The sequence below is a fragment of the Solanum pennellii genome, chromosome 2 (assembly GCF_001406875.1).
Source record: "Solanum pennellii chromosome 2, SPENNV200".
In the NCBI taxonomy this organism is placed as follows: Eukaryota; Viridiplantae; Streptophyta; class Magnoliopsida; order Solanales; family Solanaceae; genus Solanum; species Solanum pennellii.
In genome coordinates, this window is record NC_028638.1 from 55,319,206 (window position 1) to 55,337,072 (window position 17,867).

General features: G+C 32.1%; 3 protein-coding genes across 4 annotated transcripts; 2 read left to right on the forward strand and 1 right to left on the reverse strand.

Annotated features, from left to right (window-relative positions):
- The first annotated feature begins 1,111 nt into the window (after positions 1-1,111).
- Positions 1,112-3,969, forward strand: LOC107009077 (cytochrome P450 85A1). Its single transcript, XM_015208345.2, has 9 exons — positions 1,112-1,444; positions 1,529-1,850; positions 1,937-2,086; positions 2,168-2,413; positions 2,507-2,593; positions 2,694-2,772; positions 3,306-3,412; positions 3,506-3,630; positions 3,724-3,969. Exons 1-9 carry the CDS (start codon positions 1,254-1,256, stop codon positions 3,809-3,811), a joined length of 1,395 nt encoding a protein of 464 aa, XP_015063831.1. The 5' UTR covers positions 1,112-1,253; the 3' UTR covers positions 3,812-3,969.
- Positions 3,970-6,581: 2,612 nt separating this feature from the next.
- LOC107011640 (probable UDP-arabinopyranose mutase 1) lies at positions 6,582-8,266 on the forward strand. Its single transcript, XM_015211226.2, has 4 exons — positions 6,582-6,887; positions 6,977-7,227; positions 7,342-7,510; positions 7,599-8,266. Exons 1-4 carry the CDS (start codon positions 6,582-6,584, stop codon positions 7,938-7,940), a joined length of 1,068 nt encoding a protein of 355 aa, XP_015066712.1. The 3' UTR covers positions 7,941-8,266.
- Positions 8,267-8,572: 306 nt separating this feature from the next.
- On the reverse strand, positions 8,573-16,778 carry LOC107011639 (probable tRNA (guanine(26)-N(2))-dimethyltransferase 1). Of its 2 annotated transcripts, XM_015211225.2 has the most exons (13): positions 16,490-16,778; positions 14,165-14,449; positions 13,981-14,068; positions 13,425-13,546; positions 13,068-13,207; positions 12,911-12,983; positions 12,510-12,598; positions 12,312-12,417; positions 11,364-11,576; positions 9,946-10,140; positions 9,733-9,810; positions 8,913-9,210; positions 8,573-8,809 (listed from the first exon to the last, which is right to left on the reverse strand). In XM_015211225.2, the coding sequence occupies exons 1-13, from the start codon at positions 16,616-16,618 to the stop codon at positions 8,805-8,807; spliced, it is 1,821 nt and encodes a 606-aa protein (XP_015066711.1). In that variant the 5' UTR covers positions 16,619-16,778; the 3' UTR covers positions 8,573-8,804. The 2 variants fall into 2 exon arrangements, with proteins under 2 accessions (XP_015066711.1, XP_015066710.1); XM_015211224.2 differs by having other exon boundaries at positions 8,580-9,210; positions 16,490-16,759.
- Positions 16,779-17,867: the final 1,089 nt, after the last annotated feature.

Genomic DNA, 17,867 nt, shown 5'->3' on the forward strand with positions numbered 1-17,867 from the left:
ATACATGTGAACCACTTAGTGCCTTTAATTTATATTTACATTTTATTCTACCCTTCTAATAGGGTGGTGTGCATGTGCTTCTTTCGCTTAACACAATGTATAAATTTTTTTTAATTAAAGTTGTTTAAATATACGCATCAATACCCTAATGATTAAGGAAATAAAACAGATCATTCTTTTTAACTACTGCTGCTGAATTGTTACTTTGTTTTCATCCGATTTAACAATTAACATTCATACACACATGACCTGACCACAAAGGGATGAAAACAAAAACTTAACTGCCAATTTTTTGCTTTCTTAAACAAATAGCTAATAACCAAAAAGGAGTCGGTGATCACATTAAAAAAAGAAGAAGTTGGAGACTCTTCAGATCTTGACTAGCCATTTAAGTCAATTGGTTTGCATGAAATACAAGTTGCACTAAAACTTACTTCCCTCGGTGAAATGTTAAAAATACTTTTAAAAATTATTTTGTACAGTGTATTAAAAAGAAATATATATGTATTACTCGTTAATTATAGATTTTGAATTCGAGTACTGAGTCATATCCCAAATGTGACTTTGAAGCACAAATTTCAAATTTAGGAGATTGAAATGAAGAAAATAAATAAAATAACTCTGCAGTAAAAGACACTGCTATTTATGAAGTTTTTGTTACCCGAGGCTCAGAAACACTGACCTTTTTCCTTTGTAGGGCGTGGGGTTTTAACGTATTAGGCCACCTCCCTACCACAAATCCCTCTATATTTCTTTTTTAAATTTATCTATTCATATAAATCATTAGTTTCGATTAATCAAGATTTATATTATTTGATATTTGAAAATAATCAATATTAATATTATTTAATAATTGAAAAGTACTTATCTCATTAGATTTTTAGCAAAATAAGCCAGATAAAATCTTCGTAATATTAACAATTACACTGATTCAAGTTTATATCAAATAAATAAATATAACTGTACTAAATTATGTTATTTAAAAAATTTAAATTACGAGAATTTTTGATTAAAGATCACGAAAAAACCCATCGAACCACAAGGTTAGTGGTCCCTGTGTCCTTTTTAAGTGGGAAAAAAACCCATCTCCTGTTGATGTAGGAGAGTCTATATAAACAGAGCACACGCTTGGCTAAACTAATATGACTCTCTTGTGAAGTATAAAGGCAAGTATAGAAGTCCATACCATTTAGACTACAAGTCTGTCTGTGAGGTGGTGTTGGTAACTTCTTTTGAAATTTTGAGGTGCATCAATGGCCTTCTTCTTAATTTTTCTTTCATCCTTTTTTGGCCTATGTATCTTTTGTACTGCTTTATTAAGATGGAATCAAGTCAAGTATAGCAACAAAAACTTGCCCCCTGGTACTATGGGTTGGCCACTTTTTGGTGAAACTACTGAGTTTCTTAAACTTGGTCCAAGTTTCATGAAAAACCAAAGAGCCAGGTAAATCTCGATAGTTCAATCATTTATATGATAAGCCACTGTGTGTTCACATAAATTCTGATAATAATTTTGTTGTGTTATCAGATATGGGAGTTTTTTTAAATCACACATACTTGGTTGTCCAACAATTGTTTCAATGGATCCAGAACTGAATAGATATATACTAGTGAATGAAGCAAAAGGACTGGTCCCAGGATACCCACAGTCTATGATAGATATTTTAGGAAAATGTAATATTGCAGCTGTCAATGGTTCAGCTCACAAGTACATGAGGGGTGCATTGTTATCCCTAATTAGCCCTACAATGATCAGAGACCAACTTTTGCCTAAAATTGATGAGTTTATGAGATCCCACTTAACCAATTGGGATAATAAAGTTATTGACATTCAAGAAAAAACCAATAAGGTCAGTTACTAACTCATGTCTTTTTGCCAAATTTATTTTTTTTTCCTCTGTTTTTTTCCTCTGTTCTTATATGAGTTTTCAATCAGATGGCATTTCTATCATCGTTGAAGCAAATTGCTGGGATTGAATCTACCTCTTTAGCTCAAGAATTCATGTCTGAATTTTTCAATCTAGTGCTAGGCACTCTTTCACTACCTATCAATCTTCCAAACACCAACTATCATCGCGGATTTCAGGTAGAATTTCATAATACTATATCAGTGTTATTTATGATGTTATTTGAGAGCATCTAATAATCTAGGAAAAATATCTTTCAGGCAAGGAAAACTATCGTGAACTTATTACAAACACTCATAGAAGAGAGAAGAGCTTCAAAGGAAATTCAACATGATATGCTTGGTTACCTGATGAATGAAGAAGCAACACGATTCAAATTAACAGATGATGAGATGATTGATTTAATTATAACTATTTTGTACTCTGGATATGAAACTGTTTCCACTACTTCTATGATGGCTGTTAAATATCTTCATGATCATCCAAAAGTTCTTGAAGAACTTAGAGTAAGTTCAAAAAAATTTAAAATCAATTAATTAACTACATTGCTATTTTAATTTTTTCTTAATTTTATAACCTTATTTTTTGTTATTCTGCAGAAAGAACACATGGCTATAAGAGAAAAGAAAAAACCTCAGGATCCTATCGATTACAACGATTACAAGTCAATGCGGTTCACACGAGCTGTAAGCGTCTAATATAAATTACATCGATAGTGTATCATCAGTGTATATGAAATAAATCAGCATATTAAATCTATACCTATATATTTTTTTGATTGTGCAGGTGATTTTAGAGACATCCAGGTTAGCAACAATAGTAAATGGGGTTTTGAGAAAAACAACTCAAGATATGGAAATAAATGGTAAGGATTATTACATAGAAAATCTCATGCATGTTAAATTAATGTTTTTTAACCATCGATCGTTTTGTAAGTCATTCAAAGAATATCTATATACGAGTTTCGTTTAAATGTGGTCTTAAAAATACCAAATTAAGATGGCCTGATGATTTAACCTTCCAATTATTATTATATATAAAACTTAAAGTAATTGTATATTTGTTATGTATTTGAGTGATTTTGGTGAAATTATGAGCATCAGATGCAGGGACAATATTCTTCTAATTTAGACTGATTAAAATGTTTAAAATAATGATAGATGTATGTAGTATATGATCATCTTTTGTGTTATGGACCCTCTAATACCACAATCCACATGGCACACCTACCATTCCAGCCTATACAGTTTCCCTTCCTGACCCATGTGTCGTCTCTTAAACTTTTTGGGAAAGTACAATTTCCCTAATATTATTTCCCATCATATAATAATTTCATAAATTCACAACTTTTATGTATACTTGGTCTTATTATTATTTTTTTTATGTGTATTTTTTTAGGGTATATTATTCCTAAAGGATGGAGAATATACGTATATACAAGGGAGTTGAATTACGATCCAAGACTTTATCCCGATCCATATTCATTCAATCCATGGAGATGGATGGTTAGTATCGTTGAATCACGCGTATCCTATAATATCAACGCTGAATTTGATTTTTAAATCGGAGTTAACAAATAATTATGGTTCTAATTATAGGATAAGAACCTGGAACACCAAAACTCATTTTTGGTATTTGGAGGTGGTACTAGACAATGTCCTGGAAAGGAACTTGGTGTAGCAGAAATTTCCACATTTCTTCATTACTTCGTAACAAAATACAGGTATTTAATATAAACATGTATAAAAAAAATTATTAATTTTGTCGCGTATTTATGATCTGTTACTAAATTGAAGTTTTATTATGGTTTATGCAGATGGGAAGAAATAGGTGGAGATAAACTGATGAAATTCCCAAGAGTTGAAGCACCAAATGGTCTACGGATTAGAGTTTCAGCTCACTAACTATCAATTCATGAATGTACAGAGAAAAAAAATTCAAAAAAAAAGAGAAGAGATTTGTAGGATGCAAAGCTAAGAGTAACATGGGATGTACAACTTAATTATTATTCCCGCTAACATAATCACGAATTAAACACAATTTTTTGCAGAGTTGATAATCTTATACCGTGGTAATTACTTTTACGCCTTTGTTATAAAGCAAAAAAACATACAATAAATGAATAAACCCGAAATCATTGAAGTACCGGCGCAAAAAAATGAAAATTAGTAAGTACAAGCCCAATTAACCTTTCTTTTTGTTGACCGGCCCACACATTAATCAAAGCCCATATACCTTTCTATATGTTAACCGGCCCATACATATTCAAAGCCCATTAACCTTTCTGAATGAAGACCGGCCCACATATTGAAGCCCATTAACTTTACTTTATTTGACCGGTCCATACATAGTTAAGGCCCATTAACACAGGAATTCTCAGTGTATAGTAACTCAACAGTTTTAGTAGTGAATTTTATAATTTATTATTTAAAGTACTATAGAAGGTTGTTTTAAGTACAAAATTTATATATAATTAAATAAAATAAATTATCTCTTTTTAATATTAAATTCTTTTGAACTTTGAATACATCAAATTTTATATTAATAAATAATATTTTTACTATAGGATCCAAGATAACGTAAGACAAACAAATGGTTTACAATTTTATTATTACAATTAGTTTTTATTTTCATAAATGATAATGTTACTGAAGTTAAATGCTATATATGTTTTAGGAATACTTCTATTGTATCTAGTCTCATGAGAATAAAATAAGCAACTCTACCTTGTTATTTTTTTGGTAAATATGTATAAATTAATGTATTCTATTAAAATTAGTTATAAGTTACAAATTTTAATCAACACTTTTAAATATTAACAATAAACTGATAATAAATCTATTTATATTTCATTACTTACAAAAATTAGAAAATTGTTTTAACAATTATTTATTTTATATTGTAATTATTAATTTAAGCCTACAAAATAAACCCTACAAACCCAATAATTGTTACTTATATCTATAATATATTGGATCTCCTTTATATAATTGATGAATAATTAATATTTATTCATTATTAATTTTATATATTTATTAGAAATAAACTCATCTTTTTTTTAATAATTAATGTCTGAAAATTAGGATATGTGGCTCTTTTGAGTATTAGATTCTCTTTCACTACTAGAGAATAATGATCATCAAAGTTGCAGTATTCTGAACTTCTTGTAAAGTAATTTGTAATTGTTGATGACGATAAAAAAAATATATGCTACACATCCATAAACAATTTACTCTTGATATTTTTAAACTTTTTGAGCTGATTCGTCGGGAAGCAACACTTGTATTTTCTTCATTGATAATTGCATGCGGCCACTTATGCTTCATAAATATGTTAAAAATAATTTTGTAAATTATAAAAAAGGATAAATATATCAAAATAAGTTTCATGAATTGAAAAAGGAAAGGAAATTATCCAATTGTTAGAGAAATTTGTAAAATTATTATTATTATTATTATTATTATTATTATTTGCAAATTGTTTAATAAAGTCAATTTTCCATGATTCAATACTCGAACTAACCACAAGTATAGCATTCCCTTTTATTTTTTCACTTAAAATTAAGACCTATTTATTTATTTATTTATTTATTTATTTATTAATACGCTTTCGGACCTGACTAGTTTTCTCCTATTTTTTATTATTAACTTTGTGTTATGAGATTATTTTTTGTTAATTCAACCGCAATTAAAGGTCTAATTTCAAACACTTGGCTTAAAAGCTTTAAACTTTACGTATGTCGTACACCTATAAGCTTTAAGCTTTTACTAAATTATTACTTCCTCTGTTCACTTTATGTGTTCATAATAAATTTTGCACATATTTCAAGAAATTACAAATTAAGTACTATATTTTTTAATCATAATATCCATATTAATTAGGTATATTTTGTGGACTTAGAATGAATTATCGATGCCAAAGTACTATATTTTTTAATCATGATATCCATATTAATTAGGTATAGTTTTAGGGGACTTAGAAATGAATAATCGATGCTAAAAATAAAACAAATAAGAAAATTATTTTCTTTTGATATACTAATAAAATAAATAAAATAAAACTTTATTTTTGATAGATAAAGTAAAAATAAACCATCATAATAATTATTAGAATTCTTCATTGTAACGGTTGGCTTAAAAATGCGAATGTTTTACAAGTTGGATACAAAAAAACAATTCCATATTTTATATTTCTTTCGTAATAAAATAGATTCATATATATGGTTATGGTTATTGACTTTATCAAAAGTATGCAATATCTGTCTTGTACTTGCCGTTATTGACAACATGGCTCAGATTTCGTAGTTTAAATAAAATTATTTGTAAATATCATTTGAATAACTTTATTTTATAAAAAAATTTTGAATAACTTTACTTCATAAAAGAAAAACTATGTATTGATAAAATATAAAACTTAAACTATAAGCGATTTATATGCATAGAGTCATGTTGCCAATAACGGCTAATATAGGAAGGGCATTGCATGCTTTTGACAAAGTCAGTAACAATAATATTTTCCCACACCCTACACGTGTCATCAACCTATACTATGACTTTCAATGTATAAAAGCTCTTCCCATTTCTCTTCATTTCTCACTAAACAAAAAAAAATATATATTCTTCCCATTGCTATAGTATTAGCAAAATTTAAAAAGAAAAAAAAAATTCTCTCAAAATGGCTACTGTTCCTTTGAAAGATGAGCTAGACATTGTGATACCAACCATTAGAAATTTAGATTTTCTTGAGATGTGGAGGCCATTTTTCGAACAATATCATTTAATTATTGTACAAGATGGTGATCCTTCAAAGACTATTAAAGTACCTGATGGCTTTGATTATGAGCTCTACAATCGTAATGATATTAACAAAATTTTGGGTCCGAGGGCTTCTTGTATTTCATTCAAAGACTCGGCTTGTCGTTGCTTTGGTTATATGGTGTCCAAGAAGAAGTATATTTACACTATTGATGATGATTGCTTCGTAAGACAACGATCTCCTTTTATTATATGGTGTTTGTAGGTTTTTATATTTTGACATTGTTTTGGTTTTTGTGAAAATTGAATTGATAGGTTGCAAAGGACCCAAGTGGGAAAGATATTAATGCATTGGAACAACACATAAAGAATCTTCTTTGTCCATCAACTCCCTATTTTTTCAACACACTTTATGATCCATTTAGAGATGGTGCTGATTTTGTGCGTGGATACCCTTTTAGTCTACGTGAGGGTGTTTCAACTGCAGTCTCTCATGGATTATGGCTCAACATTCCTGATTATGATGCACCTACTCAACTTGTCAAGCCTCTTGAGAGGAATACTAGGTCTCCTCTTTATTAATTTTACTTATATACGTTGACAGTATAAAAGATTTTTATTGGTGACTTTTAGAAATAAAAATTATATATGAAGTTTAAATTCTGAAATCGTATTGATAGGTATGTTGATACGGTGTTGACGATCCCTAAGGGTACACTCTTCCCAATGTGCGGTATGAACCTGGCATTTGACCGTGATCTTATTGGTCCTGCTATGTACTTTGGTCTCATGGGAGATGGTCAACCTATTGGACGTTACGACGATATGTGGGCTGGTTGGTGCTGCAAGGTTCGCTACTTTTATTTTATGTGATTGAAATATGTGGATATTTTTTACGTATTAGTGCATAAAACTTAAACTCTGAGTGAATTGTCAGGTTATATGTGATCACTTGGGATTGGGTATCAAGACTGGATTACCCTACATCTACCACAGCAAGGCTAGTAATCCATTTGTAAATCTGAAGAAAGAGTACAATGGAATATTCTGGCAAGAAGAAATAATTCCATTTTTTCAGCAAATGAACCTGTCTAAAGAGTCAACTACTGTCCAGAAATGCTATGTTGAAATGGCCAAGCAGGTTAATGAAAAACTTGGGAAAATTGATCCTTATTTTGTGAAGCTTTCTGATGCTATGATCACTTGGATTGAAGCTTGGGATGAGCTCAATCCTCCTGCTAAAGACTCTGCCAAAGCTACTAATGCTGCTTCCAAATAAATTATTTCATAGTTTTTTTATTTTGTAACTTCTTAGTTTACTTGCAGTATCTTATTGCTTTGGATTTATATAATTTTGTCGTTGTATACACACCACCCCTCACACTAAAGGAGCTAGTCATGTCCGAAGTTGTTACCTTAACCACAAGTAGGGGATGCCGGAGGCTGGTCTAGTGAACTTGAGAGTTGTAGGGGAAGTCTATATTTGGAGTATTTGTGGGCGTAAAACTCATCCTTTAATTCCTGTAAACTGTAATAAACCATAAGGTCTTCACTTTTATGCGAAGATCAGATGAAAATTTTAATTTTCTTCTCTTTCCTACAAAACCTGTGCTCTCTACCATCCATCTTTTGAAATATCTGATTAACAAATGATTAAGCAACAATTAATAATAAAAAGGACCCTTGGCATGTTTAGAATTTACTAATCCCAAATCAATACTCAGATATACTCTAATTAAGAATTCTCATGAATAAATTTGAAGAAATGACCAAACACTACCATAAAACATTAGACAAAACAGATAGCAACTTTCTCTGAATTTTAACTCTGATCAGTATCATTTTTTATCAATATTATGGAATCTTTAATCGTCAAGCATCAGAATAAAAATTAACTAAAGTTCGTCGACATAAAAGATCAAATAGACAACGCAAGCATTCTGATAAATGAAAATGAAAATGAAAAACAAAATTTAATACAGCACTAGAATTAAGATTGAAATGAAGGAAAAAAGGGACAAACAAAATAAATATAAATAGCCTTACTACCTTTAAAAATTAAAAAGTAAACTTGAGATAAACAAGATGAAATCCTCCCCATTATCGATAGACGTTTTCACAGTTATCAGAAAGAAGATGGATCTCACTCTGCAAGAAAATGCAGCAGAAGAGATGGATTATGATGGGATAAAAACTGCAGACACTTGGCCAAGATATATAAGTTATGAATCAGATTCTTCGGTCTTCTTACGCTTGGCTGCAGGCTCCTCGACATCCTCATGGTTGCTGCCATTACCATTCTCATGGTTGCTACCATCGCCATTCTCATGGTTGCTGACATCGCCGTTCTCATTCTTGCTACCCTCGCCATCCCCATGGTTGCTCATTGCATTCAATGCTTTAGGACCCAAAAGAGACACATGCTTACTGGTGATCTGCCGGCCTGCCCTTAGTTTTGGACCCCAATTCCTCTCAGGATTAGGGAGGAAACGAGCAACCTTCTTGGCTTGTGCCTGGCTAAGGGATGCAACAGCCCGAGCAAAATTAGCCTGTAATATTACACCAAGATCAGTATTCCAAATATGAGAATTAAAAGACTGTATTCTTGATTGAAAATAAAAAGTTAGTTATCGTACACGTACACACATGTCATCAACTTGTATATGTACAAAAGCTAGTTTTTCATGACAGACATGTGTGTGTTGCTTCAAAATCACAGACCTCAGTGAAACGAGGAGTCTAGGCAAATTTAGTTTTTTCCAAAAGATATTGTGACTAGTGCAAAAGATGGATTTGCAGAACCAGAACCAAGTCTCCAGTTACATATGGTGATATCATATACATAAAATGATTCCCAGATATTGGAAGCCAAGGAGACGGGTGCATGAATTATTAAGAATATGGACCAGAATCTCACATTCATATTTTGTCCTTTATTAAAAAAGGAATATTGTCCTTTTTTTACACCTTTATATGTATAAATTCAATATAGTTTGGACCAAGAAGTATCCTTTATGCCATATGACAATGATGTGGTAAAATAATCTCACTTCCAGAGGGTTAAAGTTCACCTGCAGAACAGGCTCCTTAGCAAGAATCACACTCCCAGACTGGTCAGATGGTTGTGCTTTCACAGGATGATTTCTGACCTGCAAATAGAACATTATCAGCTCAGATGGTAGAAGGAGAAGGATGTCTTATTTTCAAAATATGAAACAAGCAAAGGCGTAAGCTAATACAATCAAGCAAGAACTGCCAAAAACAAGCAAATGATTAAAACTTACCCAGCAACGCATGATATCCCAAATGACATTCATAGGAGCATCTGTTTTCAACCCCAAAGGATTCACATGAGTCCCTGATATGCGATATCCTGCGTTGATCACAGCAGAGCGAAATATTACTGCCGAGGGAGAAGTGCACTTTAGTGTTGCACAGAGATTGTGCAAACTCAGAAACAGAGGAATATCAGGTAGTTCCTGCAAAAGCACACTCTTGGATCAGAATTTAGAAAACATCCACCAAAAATAACCGATAAAACTGTCCCTCGTCAATATGATCTGCACTGAATAAATAACTGATTGAACGATTTCTCATCAATAGGATCTGCAGTGAATAACAAATGTCTCCAAATAACTAGTGAAGGACAAAAGTTTCTTTGCCCCCCAAAAAAATTGGGCTGCTGTGCCAGCAGTAAAAGTCACGCCATTACTTGTCAAATTCATCAACGTAGAACTGTGAGTAGATTGAAGGACTGGCATTCCTAACTGAATTTATATTTCCTTAAAACAAATTAGAAGCCCCATTACAAGATCAACCTTCACATTTGTGGTCATTAGAGCAGGTAAAGTCCTATTGACAAATTTACTATGTCTAATTGTGTTAACTACCTTCTTCACTATTATGCAATATTTCTTCAACAATTGGTACACAACTGTCATACCAAAACGAAAAGAAAAGACGTAATAATACTAAGGATTTTCACGCCAACTCAATCTCCTGATTCTGTGCAGAATACATTCAACAGGAAAGGACAATTGAATAACATGTGATCAGAAGATTGTTTGCTCCTTATCCCCGAAAGAACATCAAGAAAAGGTTTATGTGCCTCTCATAGGAAAAGAGTTTAGAGCCTGTTTGGTTCAGCTTAAAAGCTGGTCAAACTGACTTAAAAGCTGGTTTTTGACTTATTTAGCTGTTTGGCAATATTCAAAATAACTTATTTTAAGTTAAAAAAAACTTATTTTAAGCCAAAAGTTAAAAGCTGGGGTAGGAGTGCTTTTTTTTTTTAGCTTATAAGCTGTTTTAAGTTGACCACATTTTATCTTTTTGCCCTTAATATTTTTATACAATCTCCAAATTACCCACATAACCCTAACATCTCTTTCTTCCATTTTTCCCTTTTCACGTTCGGCATAGCAACTTCAGCACTTTTATCCAAATGCATAACTGCTTATTTTAAAAATAAGTTTCAGCACTTTCAAAAGTACTTTTTTAAAGCTGCTTTTATTAAGCCCATCCAAACGGGCCCTTAGTACTAAATCAGCAACAAGTGAAAAAGGATGTAATTGTTACTTTAATGATTTCAAGTAGTTTTCATTTCTTTAAATTATGTAACATATTCTGGATATATTTAAAAGGAATAAAGAATGAAACAGCCTTATGGACAGAGGCATACTATAAATATTAAGACAAACCACACCTCTGATATAGTTGTCAATACAGCAGAGATCCGCTCATAAGCAGGATAGCGTTCCTTCATTGATTTCACATTTGCAAGCATGGCAACTACCCATTCTTGATCATGAATGGGGGCAGACCATATGGGTCCACCCATGTTGAATTTCTTACCACAATCACTACACTCTTGAGGAACTGCAGGGCCAAATCCAGGGAGGCATCGGACACTCTTATCCTAGATAACCAGAAAATAAAACATATAACTGGCCATATTTGAAAATATGTATTGAAACAGTCTCTACCAAGGATTAAAAGGTACAACTAACTAACTCATGATCTAAGGCAAAGAGGAGGGACTTCCCCATTGAACATAAAAGAATCCAAAAGGGATTCCTCCAAATTCCTAGCAGGTCATCATTCTGGTAACAGCATGAAAAAAAGAACAATTGAAGAAACAAGCTTGCTAATAAGATTTAGATCGTGTTACACTTGCAGTAACAGAACACCGGTCTTGGGAGACTTCTAAAGTTGATTAAATGTTCTATTTTCTTGATGTTATCTTCTTCTTTAAGCAAGGAAAATTGATGTTATGGTCTTCATTAAGCGAGATAAAAAATAAATTCTGTGAATTCAGATAACAAAAAATGCAGCATCTAAGCTTTATCTTAAACAAGGGGCACTCCATCCTCCAGAGCACATATCATTAGAACCAACAATCCACCTGAGGTCCAAGCATTTCTTTGGCAGGATATGACAAGAGTTGAGGGAAGAATTTCCACACAGTAAGTGCTGGATTATAAAACTTGTGAGACTATGGGCTGATAAAGAACATTAGTAGGTACCATGAATCTGCATCTTTAGGCACTCATTTTTTCATCTACCAAGATTTCTAGATTAGAGTATAAGCTGACAATCCAGCACAAGAAGTTTGTACGAGTAAGACATTCAAAGATTGTGAATGTAGAAATACCTTTGAGACTGTCCTCCCAACTGTCTGAAGATGAAATGAGTCGCAGCCAATGCATTGATAGACATATGAGAGCTTCAAAGGAGTATTTTTCACATCACTTGCAGAACTGCAAGCAATTATCAGAAAACTCACATCTATAGAGAGAAAGTTGATAACCTATGAAAAATTGACTAAATTGTAGAAAAGATGAACACTTACGTGTATATACGAACAAAAACGCGAATATAGAAATCCATCTGAACAGATAATACTGGAACTATATATCTCTTATATCGATTTGCATGGCTCTGAAATAAAATAATAAAATAAAGAAAAAATTAAGAACTAAGAAAAATTGAAGAAGCGCCCATTATTTAGGATATGGGACCAACCGATCAACAAAAAGAAGTTAATGAACTTCTAATTTCTATATTAAAATTATAAGTGACGGATTTTTTCTAGTTTGTTGATAAAACTTCAAAATGCTAAGGGCAGCTGCTAATTTTAGGATAATGCAAAAAAGTATGTAAAGAAAGAAATTGCATGAATGTAGCCAGAAGCCCATAAATCATTAATCGCTGCTTAAAATAACTATAAACAAAAAGTTCACAAAGAAGTACCTCAATAGATGCAAGAAGGATCCGCAAAGCCATTTCATGGCAATATTTTCCTCTCAAAGGATAGGAGCCATATCTAGTTGCAGATGAGATCACGTAAGCAGGATATAATGACTAATAAAGTTATTTAACGCCATAAGCGAAGGGATTATTTGGTTACTTGGAATAGCAAACTTCTCCATTTGCTGCACATAAGACTGCCATATCAGTTGCGGTACACATCAACATTCCTCCATCAGCAACAGATTGAACTGCTGAGTCTAAGAACACAGAAGGTGCTCCATAAGGATCGAGATCAACCTGAAACAACACTAACCCAAAATGTATGAATAAAAGCTCAGCTTGAAATAGATATTCACAAGCTTATTTTACACACAATTAACCCAGGATAAGAAATTTGATGTGTAAACTAAATATCCTGAACATGGTTGACTTACTAAACCAGCACCAAAGAACAACTTTCATTCATTAAAAGTGCAGAAGAATATAAATATGATAATTTATTGTATATTCATACCACATCAAATTCGTTTGGGTGGGTAAGCATATAAACCCTTGCATCAGCAAGGTGAGATTCCACCTTAGAGCATGCCACTGAACCATTAAACTTAATGTTTCTCCTGCAAGCTTCCACAGAGGCTGCAACATAAGGAATACCTACTCAAATACTGGATTGGACATTAGAAGTAATATCTGTATCACGTTATTATATAGATATTTTGAAACAAGACAAGTAAATTTTTTGGTTAAAGCTTATATAAAATTCTCTGAATTATGCCACAGTTTTTCTCATATTTATCACGACAATAAGGAATTCACTTTTATCCTCGCATTAATTTACAGTTTTAATACCTAAACATTAAAGCCAGTACCTGAATGATTTATATAAAACACACTCTTAGATAGATGTTTCGAATCCATTCCATCAGACATTCTTACTTTTGTGACTGCTCAGTGATCTCTTGACCAAAGAGATGCATTTCTTTTTCTTTTACCATGGTTGGCAGTGAGGGTTAGTGTTGTAACAGCACTAGACATTTTATGCAGCACCCCCTTAACTGAGATAGAATTACCTTTGTCATTGTCAAGGGCCACGACCTGGCTAATTCCTTCTACTTCACGAGCATACCTTAAAGCCCTCAATCCAGAAGCTGAGAGAGCCTATTAAGTCACATTAAAAGAAAAAATGTTGGTCAACCACAGCAACAACCTCATTTTTGATAAACGTTTAATAATCAACAAAAAAGGCCAATATACCTCGAGAACTCGTGGAGGCTTTAGTTCTTCTCGGCCTTTTCCCCGCAGATTTTTATTCTGTTCCACTGGAATGCTAGATGATTCACCATGGGATGCGTCTTTCAAGACTTCCGATCCATCAGTGGATTCACCATTATGCTGCACTGAATCACCTGGGTTTTCCGCTTTAGCATTAGGTGCCTTATTTCCAGCCTTGGTTCGTCTAGCTAACATTGCGTCATGCTCTAGCTTTCGTTGTGATATAAATGTCCTCAAAACAGCTATAGACATGTCTCTGTTATTCACCTGTTGCAGGTAGTTTTCGATGAGCTAAAATAAGGTGGCTACCACTGCCCTTAAATGTTACCACATAGAATAGAGGATAAAGGGATGTAACTTTGAATGCTATTAATAAACCACAAAGTACCATACAAGCAAGAATTGTTCAGGGTGGCATGCCAAGACCATCGAGGACTAGATATTTGCGTACAAGTTGCCAATAGTCATCTTAAAAGGGCTAAATTACCCTGTCCTAAATATTTACTAGGTGGAAATTCCTGCATGAGTAAGTTACCATGAATTGAGCTGTCAGTCTGTCACAAAGTCAAAAATAAAGGAAATGTCTACTACTCCGTTTATCCTAAAAAGAAGGTACTAGTTACATTCTGAGCCCATGTTACATGGAGATGTAGACATGTGGCAAGAATGACATTTGCAAAGATCCTTTTTAGTCCTCCAGAAAATTACTAAAACAGAATGTACCTATGTTGGACACTTAATCACACCACGGTAGATAAAACCTGATATCACCAATAAACGAGTAAATGTAATATAGTTCCCAACCACCTCTTTTTCACCGAGAAGAAAGTTAACCGAAAAAAATAATAAGAAAAAAGAGGTTGACTTTAAGCAATTACATCTGTCAGAATCAGATGCGACATAGAGTTGAGCAAAGGATCAAACGGTTTGGTAATTCTTCATGAAGAGATGAATTATGAACATTTTGAATCAAACTCGGTATTTTTATTCATCCTTTGTCGTAATATTATCTCAAGGTTTGTAGTAATAACCAGTGTATCATTAACTAAAATATGTTGACAGTTGAAGCCACACAGAGCCGAAGAAGGATACATTTTGATAAAGGAATGACATTTTGAAAAAGGATGTTATCCAAAAGCCATTAAAGTAATTGTAGTTAAACTTGACTTGTTGACCTCTTGGCTTACGAACATACTAAGTAATTTTCGTCTGTAAAACCATAATGACAACGACTTCTTTTGTTTTTGCATTCACCTTGGCAGTGGAGTCTGGGGTTCCCATGAGAGATAGTCAAGCACCTAAGAAGCTCCACTCTAGACGAATACGATACAGAGACATTCCCCAAATGTGATTGGTATCCAATATCACTTCTGATCTTGGGCTCATTTATTTGTTCTTCCTGGTAAATACCCCTACGAACAGTGTTTTTTTTTTCAATTTCATGATCTACATAATTGTTTGTAAATAGATATGTTGGATTAATCTTATAATAAACATAGTTACATCCAACTTTTTTATTTTTTCCCTCATCTAAGGATTTTTCGCCAAAGATTGCACTTCAATAGTGCTTTCTGTTAAAGTCCGAGTAGAGCTTGACCTTACTGTTTTTCTACACTGATCACTTTTGGCAATGTTGTTCTGTCTATCTCTCAGACTCTCACACACGTTACAAGAACTATAACTCAAGAAGCACCTACATTCAAAACATTGCAAATTCTAGAAATTGTAGAACTTACAAAAACTTATAAAATGTAGAAATGGATGATTCTCTAATAAGACAATGCTATAGATGGATATTAAACTTTGACCGAAAACGACATATAAAAGGTTGGTTCACAATAAGAGAACACTCGAGCAGAATTAATCCTTATCCCTCTTCCGTTTGTGCATGTTGTATCTAAGTTTGTCCCAAAGTATCTAGCCAAGATCACACACCCTGTCTCTATTCCTTTAAATCATCTATTTAAACTCACCCATTATTCAATAGCTAACAAGACTACCTTGGTAGATGCAATATAAGCACAACACAGCTATAGCAGATCAGTCAATTGGCAGACTAAATAGACAGATGGAAAAATTCTACGAATTAGCCATTCCACCAGCATAGCTACATTAGAAGTACCCTGAATGAAATTTTTCCTGAATTTCTATATCCTAATTTGTAATCAAACACATGTCTTGTCGCAATAAAAACTCTTCTGATAACTTGTCCAGTTAATTCTTACAGTAAGGCTTAGGCAAATAGGTAACTAGATAAGCACTTTCATATGAAGCTTTGAAGCATAAGAATCTGAAAAAAAAAAGGACCTGGGAATTGTTGTAGAAAACTTCATTTTTGGCATGCATAAGAATCTCAGCATCTCCTTCTTTGATGATGGTGAAGTCATTGAGATCAAAAGAAGTTCCATTCTGCTTGTTTTCGTTGTCACCCGCCATTGACGGTTTGTGTGATAATGGAGAAACTAACGCCTAATTGCGGCAATTATGAAGCTCAAATAAAAAGAATTTTTGGGGAATGGAAGTGGAGACAATAAATATAGGAATGCACCACAAAAAACCCTAGTACTTGCTCTTCGGCAGTGCTGCGGTTTTCTAAATATTCTTTTTTATAAGGAAACTATTGTAAGTAGTTTTTTTAAACCGGAGGGGAAATACATCAAATTCCTCCTGTAAAAATTATTTTAATATCATTAGTTATATTGATGTTCAAATATTTCTTATTAAACTTTTAAGTGAACTAAATATTTTTTGATGATTGACGTGGTAAACAAATAAAAAAAATAGCGCGTAAAAAAATTAAAAATCAAAGAGAAAAAAATAATTAGGCTACTTTTATTTATTTATTTTATAATTTTGATGAATAAAGAAAACAAAAAAAAATAAAAGACTCAAAATTTAAATAATTATAAATGTGACAGTAATATCGTGTTAGACGTGTCAATAACATGGAGCATGTGGGTGGATATAAATTTACTTGAAATGGAATTAAGACGGTAAAAAAATATAACTAAAATCAAAGTACTAAAATAAATTTTGCTGCTAAATTCAGTGAGAATTTTATGTGTTTTCTCGTTTCTTTTTATAATAAAATTATATTGTTTTTATATTTTAAAAGTTTTTATTAAAGCAAAGTATAAATAGACAATTTTTTTTTTAAAAAAAAGATACTAAATAATAAATTATTATAATTGATAAAATTTAAAAAAGTTTAATGTTTAACGGCTATCAAAGTTATTACCATCACTACTCCTTTCATTCCTTTTTAGTTATACTTCGAATTTAATTAAGATAAAAATATATTTGTAAATATATGCATTTTGACTAACATATTTCATGTTAATTACTTGTTTTTATGTAGCTTAATTCTAGAATAACTAATATTAAAGTTAAAATTTGAAAAAAAAATTATTTTTCTCTTAATTATTTAATTTGGCAATTAATTTGCATTGAGAGTTTGCATCATATCAATGTAATTTTTATTATTACTAGATTTAATTGAAGTAATACACTTGTTAACTAATTATGATTAAGTAAAATGATTATAAATTTAAACAAAATGTATACATCGATTTTGTGTAAATATCCAATGCGAATAAGTTTTATCTCTATTAATTAATGTTTAGTACTAGGTCTTAGGAAATGATTTGGAAAAAAAAAAGCAATTAATGTAAAAAATAAAATATGA

Bases quoted from the DNA above. Each gene is read 5' to 3' on its own strand.
- LOC107009077 (XM_015208345.2), top strand. From the start codon at position 1,254: ATGGCCTTCTTCTTAATTTTTCTTTCATCCTTTTTTGGCCTATGTATC. The intron at 1,851-1,936 runs GTCAGTTACTAA...GTTTTCAATCAG, and splicing joins TTCAAGAAAAAACCAATAAG to ATGGCATTTCTATCATCGTT. The intron at 2,594-2,693 runs GTAAGCGTCTAA...TTGATTGTGCAG, and splicing joins CAATGCGGTTCACACGAGCT to GTGATTTTAGAGACATCCAG.
- LOC107011640 (XM_015211226.2), top strand. From the start codon at position 6,582: ATGGCTACTGTTCCTTTGAAAGATGAGCTAGACATTGTGATACCAACC. The intron at 6,888-6,976 runs GTAAGACAACGA...TTGAATTGATAG, and splicing joins CTATTGATGATGATTGCTTC to GTTGCAAAGGACCCAAGTGG. The intron at 7,228-7,341 runs GTCTCCTCTTTA...TCGTATTGATAG, and splicing joins CCTCTTGAGAGGAATACTAG to GTATGTTGATACGGTGTTGA.
- LOC107011639 (XM_015211224.2), bottom strand. From the start codon at position 16,618: ATGGCGGGTGACAACGAAAACAAGCAGAATGGAACTTCTTTTGATCTC. The intron at 14,069-14,164 runs GTATATTGGCCT...GTGACTTAATAG, and splicing joins AGCCTCCACGAGTTCTCGAG to GCTCTCTCAGCTTCTGGATT. The intron at 11,577-12,311 runs GTATTTCTACAT...CTGGTTATCTAG, and splicing joins TTGGGAGGACAGTCTCAAAG to GATAAGAGTGTCCGATGCCT.